Below are 13,901 nucleotides of genomic sequence, written 5' to 3'. Positions count from 1 at the left end.
TAAACCAGACTTTCAAAAATGAAGAGTGATTGTTTATTAAGGGAAATACTAGAACGCACTGCTGTCTGGAATTTGCCAGATCCCATACCATTAGCACACCGTGATTACATTTAAGGGATTCCACCTTAGGCTTTTGTTCATCATGCAGACGGTGAGACTTATTTTCTGCAGGGATACAAAAAAACCAGAAAGGAAATGCGGCAGGTAGTGAGCATGGCTGAGAGGGACTAATGCTATTCAGTACACTTTACAGCCTAATTAGAGGAAAAATTGTGTGCTTTTTATGAAGAGAGAGACACGATAAGGAAAGAGGAACACATGAAGGGGATATCAAAGCACTAACAGCTTTTTTCCTACCAGAATTAAATGCTAACCCCAAGGTGCACTGGTAAAGCTGTACTTACATAGCAAATCGATATAAATGGTAGACCCCTTTAGGTGGCTTTAGATTTTTATATATTAATGTAGTTTTTAAGGAGCAGCTAACTTGCTAATGAAGAGCTATGTTACTAAGAAACCCCACGTCCAAATTAGTAAGTAGAGGCTAGTCAACTGAATCTTACCACACTAATTTGCAGTCGAACCATGCTGATTCATATTAATAATTATGCAAACCATTATGAATGACTGAACTCTGAATTCATAAACAAGTAATTGCAGAAAAGCAATCATACCACTGCACACAGAATATTTGTTCATTTTGTGAGTCAGATTTAATTTCCTTTTAATTGTTTTTAGTAATGCATTATGTGTGAAATAGTACTGTGTGAAAAAATGCAATAAACCTTACTTCAGGGTCAGCCATAATTTTCTCATAAAAAGAGCAGACAGCAATGTTTTTATATCAGTTTTAAAGAGCATAGAGTTTAGAAAGTTTCAAGAGCAGTTCAACGAGAATCAGCCACACAATAACTGCTACTGTCTAGTAAAGTATGTAAACTTTACCAAATTCCAGTGCTGAAATAACGGAGCATATCTCTCAAGGATATTTAGAATAGGAAAGGACTGCAGTATCTCAACATGAAGCAGGTATTGCTAAGATCTGCTTTCTGATGTTGCCTCCAGGTAACAGCACTTTAATGTAAGATTTCCAGGATATTAAAAATGCTGCAGAAAACAGAAATGATTTATCAGTCATGACGGGTAACCAGCATTTGCAAAGTGAAGATGCTGGCAAGCAATACCTAGTGTAAACCATGACCCACATCCCACTGAAGTCAGCAGGTCTCTGACGTAGGCCCAGTGAGGTTTTGGACTGGGCCCAGTGGGATCAGTATTGTCCTCTATGAGGTCTGGATTCAGTGGCCATTTTTCTTGAGCAAGAACTGCAGGATTAGTTGCACTGCACTATGTTTTGCCATAGCAGCTACAGAAAAAAGGGGTTTGTAAACCACAGGTTTTAAACTGGTTGTCTCCCAAACAAAAGACATTGTGGGTTTGGTCATAGTGCTGTTAAAGGTAGCAAAAAAGCACAGGCTTCCTTTCTATGATTTACTTATCAAAAAGTACAAAAGAAATGTCAGCTTATAAATTAGTGAATGCTATAATTATTTTGTAAATCTGCCCAGTGAAGTAAAGCACAGATTCATTGTCCATAAGACTATTGATTTCACTAATTATGCAGTGAGTCCTAGATTAATGAATTCAACAGGAATGACTAAAATGCATGGACAAACAGGTGTTCAGTGAGTAGAACTATAAAGCAAGGAGCTAAATAGCTTTCTTGCTATAACCATGCTGTTGGTTCAACATTTGCTTGATTGTTCCGCAGTTCTAAGTGAATTTCAAGAAACTGCAAACCAGGGAACACTTTGTGTTCTTTGTGATGAAGAACAATGCTTTTAGGTGGTGCTTTATAGGATTTTTACACAAATTAGGCTGTTTTTTCACCTACATAAACAAGCTGTCTTTCGAAATTATTGGTCAGATGATATTTAGCAGGAAATGCTCAGTGGTTTTATTTATATTGTCTTTCAATTTACACTTAATGAATACTGGTCCAGCTATGCAAGGTATATCTGGAAATACTCTGTATCTTTTACTGGAATCACAGTATCTTTGTAATTAAGAGTCTTAAAATCATCTGTATATTGTCCCCAAAACAACGCATCTTCTCTTTTCCTAGCAAGATGGGACATTTTTTCTTGCATGCACTTGTGCTGGAGAGAAGACTTTTGCTAATCTGCAAAGTGTGTTTGAGAAGTAATGTCAGAATGACCTGGAAATTAAAATTGCATTGCATCCCAACCCACTGTAGTACTTTCTTCTCCCTGCTCCTGGGAAGTGGAATTCCCTGCTCTTCACAGGCACTCCTGGCATAATTGTATTACACTTGAGCCCATGTCAGCTAACCAGCTGCTTCAGTTTCATCTGTGTTTGTCCTTCTGGTTTGGTTCACAGTGTTTTTAGTCACAGCAGCTTTCTTTGTACTGACTAGATAATGGCAAACCCAAGAAGGAAGGGGGTATACTGCAGCAAAAGCACATCAGCATTTGGGTAGCTTTTTCCATCACGTGCCAAAAGCACCAATGAGGAACTCGGCTTCCATAAACTGCCAAAGTCACTGCAGGGATGCAGGGAGTTGAATTTGGTTTTGTTATCGTTTTCCTAAAAGCTTTGAGTAGCAAAAAAACACTGACAGACGCAGCGTCCTCAAAATCTGTAGTTAATCTACATCTGTAGTTAGTCTGCAGAGGGATTTTTCAAAGGCATCGTCACAAGGAATGGGTGCCCACCTGCCCTTCGAGCCTTTGAAAATTCCCCTCCTTGTCCTGGTCTCACAGCAGAGAGCAGTCACCGGGAGCGCAGGCGAGGCAGCAGCAAGTGCCTGCTGCTTAGGGACAAAGTTTAAATTCCCTTAACTGGATCCTGCGCGACAGCACGGTGGTTCCGGCATGCAGGTGCACTCTGGTAATTTGATAAACTCACCTGCAGGGAGGGATTATTCCCGTAGTTTAATGAGCCATCAGGTCGGTGTTCCCAGTGCATAAGGTGTGCCCACAGGCCTGTCCGCAGTGGCACCGGTTATCTCTGCTGTCATCAGGCTCATGGAAGCAGCAAGAAAAGGAATGGAAGTAATTAAAAACATATTACAATCCTCATATTAAAATGAAAACCGCCATTTTGCAGGCTGTAATAATGAGATTTGCTTTCACTTTGGAGGAATGAGAAAATCAATCATTTTTTAAAAATTATTTTCTGGATTTTTTTTGCTATGTTGGATACTTTCATATCCCTGCTTTCAGTTTCTCTTTCCACCACTGATTTTTTTTTTTTTTTTTTTTGGGGGGGGAGAGGATTTCAGCTGAGATTTTCCAAGAAAAGCACCCAATATGAAATATAGCAAGACAAAATCAGCAGTGGTCCTCAGAAGCCCATTTTTAATAATATAAGTGGGAATTATTCAGGCCTTGCTTTGCTTCATTTTCATGAAGGGAGGCCCCAGCTTGCAGAAAACATTGCAGTGGTGTAGTAAAACTGATCCGTATGAGTATTGCAGTTATGGCAAGCTTGCAAATGGTAAAAGATCAGGTCTACCAGAACAGATAAGCTCACACTGGAGAGCTGGTCTTCACCTTTCTGCCATTACTTTCTTGTCGTGGGATTTAAATTTCTTTACAAAAACTTTGATCATTGACGATATTTTTTTGGCTTTGTATCTTGCATTTTGTCTTGCTGTATAAACTGAGCGTGTTATTCTGAAGGGTTTTCACTCAATTTTTAAGATTTTCTGGCGTTAACACCTTGCTGTCAGTGATACACCTCATGCCTGTTAGTCCTGACTTAGACGGCAGAAGCGCTGCCAGAGGTCAGTGTCGGGTCCTCGCTGCCTCTGCTTCCGAGTGCCAGGACACGCCGCAGACATACGGTGCCTTCAGAGTTAGCTTTCACAGAGGCAGAAGTCTTGTTCCATAAAAGCGGTGCGTAGTTGTAAATGAAATGGAGAACAAATACAGACAGCTCTCAGATGGAAAGCCGTGTGCGTGCATACTCCATTTCTGCTTGCTAGCAGTGGCCAACTTTGTCCATTTTATCTAATGCTGAATCTCCTGAAAAGGGAAAAGATTCCATGCCTTTTACAAGACGGCACTAAATATTTTCCTCCTCCCTCCCTTTCATCTTATGTAGGCTACAGATCACAAATGAGGCAGAACAGACTTTAAATATTGTTTGTCAATGAAAGGCGAGACCAGCTTCCTAGCAACGAAAAGGATGTCGCTTATTGTCTTCAAAAGGGGACCATTTCATCCCATCTCGTTACAAATGCCTTCCCATGATAGCTTCTGTGATATAAAAGTCTGCCAGCAGGGGATCCCCGTTAGGAAGTGACCAAGTTTGAAAACCCGTTACGCTCCTGGCAAACATTGTCATCTTGTACATATTTAGCCTGATCACTCTGGCAGGTTATGAAAGACTAAATGGTGCAAACACATGTGGCAGATGCCGTTCTCATGATAGTTGAGGAGCCTTTGAGCCTCTGTTGGTAGCGTGCCAGCTTCATCTTGTATACTGAAGAGCATTATACTTTCAAGCCTTCTACAGCTTGCCCTGAGGGACTGCTGCTGAAGTGGTAATAAAATTCAGAATGAGCCCCAGAAAGTCAACTTGTTGGTTTCGCTTCAGATGGGTTTTTTCATTATTAAACTTCCCTTTAGCAGCCATATGTAGATCTGTTTTCTGAAAAGCACCACGTGCCCCTTTAGAAAGGTAACTCTAACTGAAAAGATACATAGACAAAAACACAGAGCCAGCAAAGAAAGTGAATTGTTTCTGTGAAGCGTATCTTTAAATTGCCTTTGGTGGTTACATTTCTTCAGGTGAAGGGAAGCAAAGGCAATCTGGGAGTAAATGTCGTTTACTGGTAGCTCCTCTTAGCAGCCTACCTAGAAAACACAGACAAGACATTCTCCGTTCCCTGAAAAAGGGCATTTTATTTGCATTAAACACTGCAAACTGGGTGACACATTTCAGGTTTTGAGCTCCAGATCTGTGAATATGGACAGGAACAGTTAAAAATGCAGTTATGGACTGAGCTGGTAACAGTAGCAGTAATATGTAGCATTCCTGAAACATTTTATAAACATCATTTAGTGCAACATCTCAGCGAAGAAGGGGAACAACTTAATCAAGGCAAGGCAGTTGGAAGACGTGCCTCAATCAAGAGATGAAATCACCGTATCGGGCTTAGAATTAAAATTAAGATGCCAGTTTGAAAACAAAGGTTTGGCCAGTGGAACATGGCTTTTAGCAGGGCATATCAGTAAAAATAGAGAGTCTTTAATTAGCTTAATGTATTCTTGTATAACACCCCCTTTTTCCTTGCTTTGCTATCTAATGTCAACACTGAGATAAAGGTTTGTGTTGGGTAGAATTTTTCTTCTGAAATTGAAGGGGTTTTAAATATTTGGGGAATATCCTGTTCTTCTCTGGCTCTCTGCACACATTATAGGTATAAAATTGCTTAAAGATACTTAAAAGTTGTGCTCATCTTTTCTAACATTTCACATCTGAATGAACAGGCAGTGTTGGTCGTGGTAATGTGCTACCAGAGACTCCTAGGCTGGGCAGCACTTACCGTAGCAAGAACGCTGTATTTGGAATAGCGTCAATAAATGTTTACACTGTGAAAACATCTATCTGAGAGAGCCCCACTGTGCTGGACACTGCGCAGATCCAGGAGAGGCAGCCCCAGCCAGCCTGTGGTACAAAGAGAAACGCAGATGAAGGGGCACGAAAGCTTCTGATGGGATGAGTATGTAAAAAAAAAAAAAAAAAAGGCAAAGTTCTGCCAGGTGCACAGTGTTATTAATTGTGCAGGGCATTAGTGAGAGCTGAAGTTTCATTTGAAAACTGGGCGGGGGGAAATACTGCCATTTGACAATAATGAAAAAAAAATCTTCTGCAGAAAGGAAACTGCACAATTGTTTTCTGCAGACAGATATGTGCGTAGCACCTTTTAAGTTGCTTTATCCAGACGTTAATTTAAAGACCACACAACTGAATCAAGCAACAGCGTACACATACTCCTGACCAGCAGGCTGCTGCCGTGCCAAAGACGAGAACGTTGGTCGCAGCCACGCACACGCACCCATCTTAAAACTTCCTGGGTGACCCTGCTGACAGCTGCTCGGTCGTTACTGGGATGAACACGGTGTGCCTCCTGACTCCACTTAGCGTTAACCAGGATTACACACAGAGCATCTCACTGAAGCTGTAAAAATTATTTTTCACTACAGGGGCAAGAGAAACAAATGACAGCTTTGTAATCTAGCTGCCTCCGGTTAGGTCTACAGCCTTGAGGTTCTACATCGAGTCATGTCCTCTCCATCCTTCTACTCCTTTTTCACAGAAGAATGCTGTCACGAATGCTGTCACTGAAAGAAAAAGTTACAAGAGCTTCCTCCTAGAATAGGTTCAATTTAGCTTCAGCGTACTAGTGCAAAGAACATATTGCAGCACTGTGGTGGCCTGTTTTTCTGGCCTTTATTAATCCAGAAACCTTAATGATGAACAACATTTGTGTCATTGTCTACACAAATTTAATTTGTTTATGCAGCAGTTCAGTTAATCCTGCAATCTGCTTTTCTCAAATGAGGACAGATAATGGAGACACCGTTCTTTACAGGTCTTCAGGCTTTTAAATTCTGATAAAATCAGGAATCTTCACTGGGTCTTGCCACAGCTCTGAATTAAGCCACTTTAAATGTAATTACTGAAGCTGGCTGTACATCAGGAACATCCATTAAAAGAATTGATTGACCGTGCTGTTACGGGAGGCATTTTATGAACAAACGATCATGATGGGTCCAGAACTGTAATTTATAAAGGCAAAAAAGCAGGTAAATACTTTATTAGTGGTTAATGAGAGGTTCACAGGATAACTAAATTTCTTCTTTTTTAACCAGCTACTTCAGGGAACCTTGGTCCATGGCCATCTATCACGATCGGTTTATTGATCTCAAGAAGGAACTGCGCCAAATCCTGATGTCGGAACAGGTAAGAAAAATGACTGGCGAGTGCATTTTATTATTTAGGTAATTTGTTAGTGTTGTTCACTTTGGTTTCTTCTCCCATCTTTCTCCTAAAGCTTTATGTTTCTGTTTAGCTATTTCCTCTGGAAAACCTGAGCAGATCCTACAGCTCACAGAGCCGGGGGAGATCACCAAGTACAGCTTCAGCTTATTGTCCAGTTTTGTTACTTTGGGCTTATTTTCAAATTTGGCAGTAGAACTTTAAGTTGCTTTGTTTTCTTTCACAGCATTTTTGCATTATAGGTGCAGTTTAGTACAGCTGCCCAGCAGAATCTGGAGGCTTATTTGTTCAGTTATCCTCTGGTTTTTATTAATGTTTCCTAATATGAATACATTACAGGCCACTCTAAACCTGTCTTAGCTGAGCCTATGAGAAGTAGATTGTTCAACATCTACCCACAGGGAATGGCTTTTGTAGCCAAAAGACTGAAAGCAACTGGCTTTTTCACCAATAAATGGATTTCCTCAATAAGGATGAAATTAAAATGTTTGCTAATGCTGTCTCCAGCTTTAGCCTTAGTACTGCAGAAGGAGGCATGAAGTCTCATCTCAGCAGCCTGTAACTTTGCCTGCTCAAAATCCAAAGCCCGGTGGACTCCATGTAAAGAACCACTAACTGCAGCAGATTTCCAGCAACCCCAGGAACTGCCCCCCCCCCCCCCCCCCCCCCGAATTTCTGGCTGATCTCAAGCATAATTTGCAGCCTGGACCTCGATACTTCCAACCCACTACCTGGGACCGATTTACCTTCTCTGTCCTCATGCTGCTTTTGCTTTTGTCGAACGCAATGGACTTCCATGCGACAGCGGTATTCTTTAAGTATCTGCTCACAGAATTTTTAACCGTGCAGAAAACAAACAGAATCAACTGTAAACGGCGGCAGGGTTGCAAAAGAAGGGACGCTGCATAGACGGCAGCCCAGCCATGTCCGTGGCCCAAGCCGGCGTGCTGTCCTATGTCACAGCTGCAGCCACGCAAACGCTCAGCCCCTGCCTCCTCCCCGAAGGGCTAGATGCATTTTTCCTCCTATTGTCGTGACACAGAAAGTGCCTTGGTGCAGTTTTATTTTAGATGCTCTTGGAAAACAGCTGTAAAAGAACACAAAATGAAATTCTGTGCAGAATGGGAGGCCTGATGAGGGGCGGTTTTCTTGCCATCACTCAACCACATTTCGCATGCTGTAAGTGTGAACAACTTCAGCGAAAGGGGAATCGGTGTCCTACAAATTAAATACTTGCTTGCCTTACCCTTTGCTTGTTGCAGTAGCCCTGGCGCACAGAAACCGTCTCACTGAGCGGACTGAAAGCCCCTCTGTGAGTCAGAATTGCTTGCATGAACACAGATGACGGTGTCTGCATCTGAACGCAGATACGTCTTTACTTTTTGTGGTTTTATCTGGATGTTCTTCAGGGTGATTGTAACTATGTTTCCTAAATGTCACATTCGTGTGTTTTCCTCGGGGGTTCCTTCTAGGCACGTTGCCAATGCATAGTAGGTACCGTGCTCTTACAGAATATATCTGAAACGCCTTGGGGTCGGCTGTATTTCTGTGTGGAGCAAGACACGCACTGTCTTTGCTTCCTGTCGCTCATATTCCAGCCCACTTCAGCACTTCAGACACGCTAGTAACGAAATGTAAAAACAGGGGAAAACGCGCCGCTGAGAGAGGTGTTTAAGGACTGTGAGTGTAAATACACAGAAGTTGGATGTTTCTGGTTACAGATCCCGCAGAAACTGGAAATCAGTCTCCGGTATTTAGGGATAATATTTACGGAAACGGTCACTGGTAGTAACAGGTGCATGGAAAAGCCAGCCACAGCTGGGGCAGAGACTGCGTTTTTAGCCTGGGTATTGATCGGACTTCTCACCGCAGGCCTGCGTGTGCGTGCCCGTTGCGCGGGGCGTCGCGGCAAGCCGAGCGGCGGCGCGGGGAATGTTTTCCCTTCGGCGGGATCACAAGCATGTGTTTATTTCAACATGCAGCACTCCAGCTATGCAAACAGGCAGATGGCGGGGCCGGGCTTTCGCACCTCCATCAGCTGCCGGGGGAGTTTCGGCGAGCGGGGGGCACACGCGTGCGGCGCGGGGTTTTCTAGAAAAGGCACGCGTGCCCCGTAAGGACTGACGGTCTGGTTTTCAAATTGCGGCTGGGGTCGCCCTGTCGCGTTGCGGGTCCCCGCCGCCGCCGCATCTAACGCCTCAGTACTCTGCCCTGCAGGTGCCCGGGCTGTCCCCCGCCGCCCAGCCGCCCCCCGAGGAGCAGAGCCCCTGCCCGCCGCCGCTGCGGGACCCAGTCCTCCGCTACCTGCGCCGCCACCGCTCCCACCTGCCCATGTACGCCCCGGCCAGGACCGACGGCGCCGGGCCCCCGCCGACGGCAGGTGAGACGGCAGCGCCGCTTCCGCCGGGCTGTCGGGAAGCCGCGTCGGGGAGGACGGGGACGGGGGTGGTCTCGGTGTGCAGGCCCGACGGGGGGACGAGGGGCGTCCCGGAGCGCACAGCCCGACGGGGGAGGGCGGCGCGGCTCTCGATGTGCGGCCCCGACGGGGGGGCGGCGGCGCGTGCCCGGCGGGCCCGCAGCTGTATGCTAATACACAGCGGGCCGCCCCGCCCCGCCTGTCCCACCGGGGGGGTGGGGGGGCTGCGGGGCCGCCCTGCCCGCGCAGCTTCCCCCCCCCCCCCCCGCGGCCCGGCCCGCTGAGGGGGTGCCCGGGCGAGCGGCGGCCCCCGCCCCGGGCCGCCCGCGCCCCTTTGTGCCGCCCGCCGGCAGGGTCGCGCAGCTTTATGCTAATGCGGCGCACAAAGGCGGCGAGCGGGGCCGCGCGGAGGGGGGGGGGACGGGACGGGGGCGACCGCTCGCTCGCGTGCCGCCCGCGTGCCCCGCCGCGCGGCCCCGCTCCCCCCCGCCGCGCCACCACCTGCCACGCGCGGAGCCCCCCCTCGCCCCCGTCCGCCGCAGCGCTGAGCTCCCCGCGTGGGCCGGGGCCGCAGACAAAGGGTTAAGGGGGAGCGGGGGCCGCGGGCCGGTGCTCGCCCCGCAGCGGCTGCGGGCGCCGCCGGCCGCACCTGCCGCACACCCGGGAGCGGGCGCGGACTCGCTTCCCGCCCCCCCGCCTCCCCGGCGCCTCGGCGGGCCCGCCCGCAGCGGGCGCGTGCTGGCTCTGACACCCGACCGCGGGACGCGGGGAACGGGGGCGTCCGCCCGCCGCCGCGCCTCGCGCCCGACGGACGGAAACCCGGGACCCGCGCCGCTGCCGCCCGCCCGGGCCCGCGGGGAGCGCGGCCGGACGGCCCGGGGGAGCGGGCGGGGGTCGGCGTAACAGGTCACGGCTGGGCCGGGGCCGCCGGTGAGCTCTGGTTTCCTCGGCCAAGGTGACGGGGCAGGGCTGGGGGCGCCGGCCGCCGGGCCCGGTCTTTATTCTCCCCCAGCCGATGCCGCCGGCGGACGGAACCAGCCCGCCGCACCGACGGGCCGCGCCGGCACCCTCCAGGCGGGCGGCGGCCCCTCCGCCGGCGGCCGCCCCACGAAGCGGCTTTCTCCTCCGCCAACTTTCCTGCCGCCCCGGCGCTGCCGGACTTCCCTCGGGCCGCCGGTGCCGCCGCGGCCGAGACCCAAACCAGGGAGGGGGCGACGCGGGGCTCGCCGCCAACGCCCGTCCCCGTCCCCGCCGGCCCCGGCTCCGGGGGAGGCGGCGCCCGCCCCGGGGCGGCACACAAAGGCCCGCGCGTGCCGGTCGGCGCGGGGCGCGGAGCGTGCGGGAGGCGGGGCCGGGCGTGTGCCGCCGCCGGGGGCCGCGCGGGCGGGCGGGGGCTCAGGTGCACCCGCTCCGCCCGCCGCCGCCGCCCGCCGCGGCGCCGCTGATTGGCCCGTCCCGCCGCCGCCGGCCCGAACAATGGCCCCGGCCCGCTTAAAGGCGGCGGCGGCCGCGCCGCGGGCAGAGCGAGCAGTGTGCGCCGCGGCCGCCGCCGGCGCGGAGGCGGCGCGAAGATGCCCCGGGGCTTCCTGGTGAAGCGCAGCCGGCGGCCCACCCCCGTCTCCTACCGGGCGCGCTGCTGCCGCGAGGCCGCCGCCGGCCCGCCGCTCCCCGCCGGCGGAGACCCGCCGCCCCCCCCGCCGCGGGAGTCGCCGCCGCCGCCGGTGCCTTTCGGGACGCCCGACGCCGCCGTGCAGGCGCTGTACAGCCCCACGCGGCCCGTCAGCAGGGACAAGTACCTGGAGCGCGGCTTCAGCCTGGGCTCGCCCGTCTCGGCCGAGTCCTTCCCCGCCCCGGCCGTGCCCGGCACCACGGACCCGCTCCTCTTCGCCCCGGCCGAGCTCAAGCTCTGGGCCGCCGCCGCCGGCCACGCCGAGCCGCCCGCCGCCGGCACCGCTCCCGGCCCCGGCCCCGCTCCCGGCGGAGCCCCCGCCCCGGCCGCGCCGCCCGCCCCGGGCCGCCCGCCGCCCGCCAAGCGCCCGCCGGGCGCCGCGGAGCCCGGGCGGCAGAAGGCCCCGTCGGGCAAGAAGGCGAAGGCGATCCGCAAGCTGACCTTCGAGGACGAGGTGACCACCTCGCCGGTGCTGGGGCTGCGCATCAAGGAGGGCCCGGTGGAGGCGCCGGCCAAGGCGCGGGGCGGCTGCGCCCGGCCGCTGGGCGAGTTCATCTGCCAGCTCTGCAAGGAGGAGTACGGGGACCCCTTCGCGCTGGCGCAGCACCGCTGCTCCCGCATCGTCCGGGTGGAGTACCGCTGCCCCGAGTGCGACAAGGTCTTCTCCTGCCCCGCCAACCTCGCCTCCCACCGCCGCTGGCACAAGCCGCGCCCGCCCGCCGCCAAGGGCGGCCCCGAGGCGGGCCGGGCGCCGACGGAGGAGCCGCCGAAGGAGGCGGGCGGCGGCGGCACCGGCAGCGGCAGCGAGCGGGACACGCCGAGCCCCGGCGGCGCCTCGGAGGCGGGCTCCGAGGAGGGGCTCTTCGAGTGCCCCCGCTGCGCCAAGCGGTTCCGCCGGCAGGCCTACCTGCGCAAGCACCTGCTGGGCCACCCGGCCCCGCCGCCCGAGCCCGCCGCCGAGCCGCCCCCCGCCGCCGAGTGCCGCCTCTGCCCCGTCTGCGGGGAGGCCTTCCCCAGCAAGAGCAGCCAGGAGCGGCACCTCCGCCTCCTGCACGCCGCCCAGGTCTTCCCCTGCAAGTACTGCCCGGCCACCTTCTACAGCTCGCCCGGCCTCACCCGGCACATCAACAAGTGCCACCCGTCGGAGAACCGGCAGGTCATCCTGCTGCAGGTCCCGCTGCGCCCCGCCTGCTGAGCCGCCCGGCCGGGGCCCCGCGGCGGCGGGCCGCCGGCGCCCGGCTCTGCGCGCACCGCGCCGGGGTCTCCCTCCCTCCCCTCCCCTCCTCTCCTCGCGTTTCTTTTTGGATTTCAGCTCGGTTTGCGTAAACGCGGACAGATCGAGCCGCCGGAGGAGAAGCGAGAGTTTCCTTTAGCGTAGCCGCAAATGCCTTGACTCTGCTGTTGATGGTCTCCAGAAAACGCTGTAGAAACTGCCTTAACTGTGACACGCCAGCTTCCCGGTTTCGTTTCTTTCGCCCTTACTGAGGTAGCTCATGAGTTGACTGTCTGTATATGTTGGTTTGAGTAATTTTGTTATTTATTCTTTATTTATTTATATTAATTATGAAGAATGATATTATTTGATCGCAGATATTCTGATGCGCTTTTTGTCTCCCCCGCCTGCCATTTCACTGTGCGTTTTAGAAGATCTTTTCTTTTTTTTTCTAAAGGGATCTGCTGAAAAGGTTTTAACTTTTATACCTAGAATAACACACGATCTGAACCATTTTATCCTGTGCAGCTGACAGCTCTTACTTTTAGATGCAATCTCTTTTTCTACACACATTATTTTCTTAACTGTTAGCTATTTATAGAGTGCTTCGATAGAACTGTTTCAACTGTATAATTATTTACTATTCAAATAAAATATTTTCAAATTCAAGCGTGGCCCTGCTGCCTCCTGCTTCTCCCTGCCGGCCTGGCCCTGGGGGTCTTGGGGTGGGGGCGACTCGGGGCTGGGGCCAGGCTCTGGCAGGGCACCCTGGTAGGCACCAGCCCGCTCCGCACCCCTCTCGGTGAGGTTAATTAACAAGGGGCAGGGAAGAGCAGCGTGTGAGGTGTGTCCGGTGCCAGGGGAGGGTTGCCCCGCTCCGCACAGAGCTGCGCTGGGGGGCGGCCGCCCCGCACCACGGGCACTGGCTGCAGGCTGAGCCCTGGCCCTTGCCTGCCACCGCCACCAGGCACAGACTGTCCCTGGGCTCTGCTTCTGGCCCTGGGGGCTTCCAGGGAAAAGATGGGGGGCACCTTTGAAAGAGAAGTGGAAAACTTAGAGAAATCCTTGCCGGGGAGAGGATGTGCTGTTTGCTTGGGTGGCTCTCCCTTGTGCTCGGCGCTCTGAGGTGTGGGGCGAAGGGGCTCTGTGGAAACACAGCATCCTGCTTTCGTGAGGAGCTGTGGCGGCTGGCGCAAGGGAGGCCGAGCTTTTGCATGCCTGGTCCCAGCGCTGGAAGAGCCGGGTCCTGCCTGGTCCCACTCTGCCCTGCGGCGGGATTTCCGCAGCGTTCTTCAATAACGACGGGTTTTTGACAAGCCAGGCGTGCTAGGACTTCCCTCTGGAACAGGGGAAGGCACCAGTGGGTGAAAAAACTTGCGGGGCAGGGGGAAAACAAGGTGCAAAATGCACCGTTCACTCTGCGAGGGAGAGGGGGCTGCACCCCGCAGCCCGTGGTGGGGCTCTGCGGGGAGGTGCCTGGTCCCGGCAGCGCTCTGAGCAGCCGTGGTTCGGGGTCGTCGGCCCCGGCGGGTGCGGGTGCTACAGCGCTGGTGTCTGTACGCGGGGAGCGC

General features: G+C 52.9%; 2 protein-coding genes across 3 annotated transcripts in view; both read left to right on the top strand.

Moving 5' to 3' along the window:
- CFAP61 (cilia and flagella associated protein 61) overlaps positions 1–13,901 on the top strand; it is a 119,461-nt gene that overhangs the window by 99,685 nt on the left and 5,875 nt on the right. For both annotated transcript variants that reach the window (XM_075413688.1, XM_075413687.1), the window contains 2 exons: positions 6,906–6,996; positions 9,250–9,412. In XM_075413688.1, coding sequence (XP_075269803.1) covers positions 6,906–6,996; positions 9,250–9,412 — 254 coding nt within the window. The remainder of the gene's footprint in view (positions 1–6,905; positions 6,997–9,249; positions 9,413–13,901) is intronic.
- INSM1 (INSM transcriptional repressor 1) lies at positions 10,925–12,321 on the top strand. Its single transcript, XM_075413690.1, is given in 2 exon segments — positions 10,925–10,967; positions 10,970–12,321. Coding segments are annotated over 2 exon segments (1,386 nt in total). The 3' UTR covers positions 12,313–12,321.

The sequence above is a fragment of the Opisthocomus hoazin genome, chromosome 2, assembly GCF_030867145.1.
Source record: "Opisthocomus hoazin isolate bOpiHoa1 chromosome 2, bOpiHoa1.hap1, whole genome shotgun sequence".
In the NCBI taxonomy this organism is placed as follows: domain Eukaryota; kingdom Metazoa; phylum Chordata; class Aves; order Opisthocomiformes; family Opisthocomidae; genus Opisthocomus; species Opisthocomus hoazin.
The sequence above is the reverse complement of the archived record's forward strand: the minus strand, read 5'-3'. Positions and strand labels throughout refer to the sequence as shown.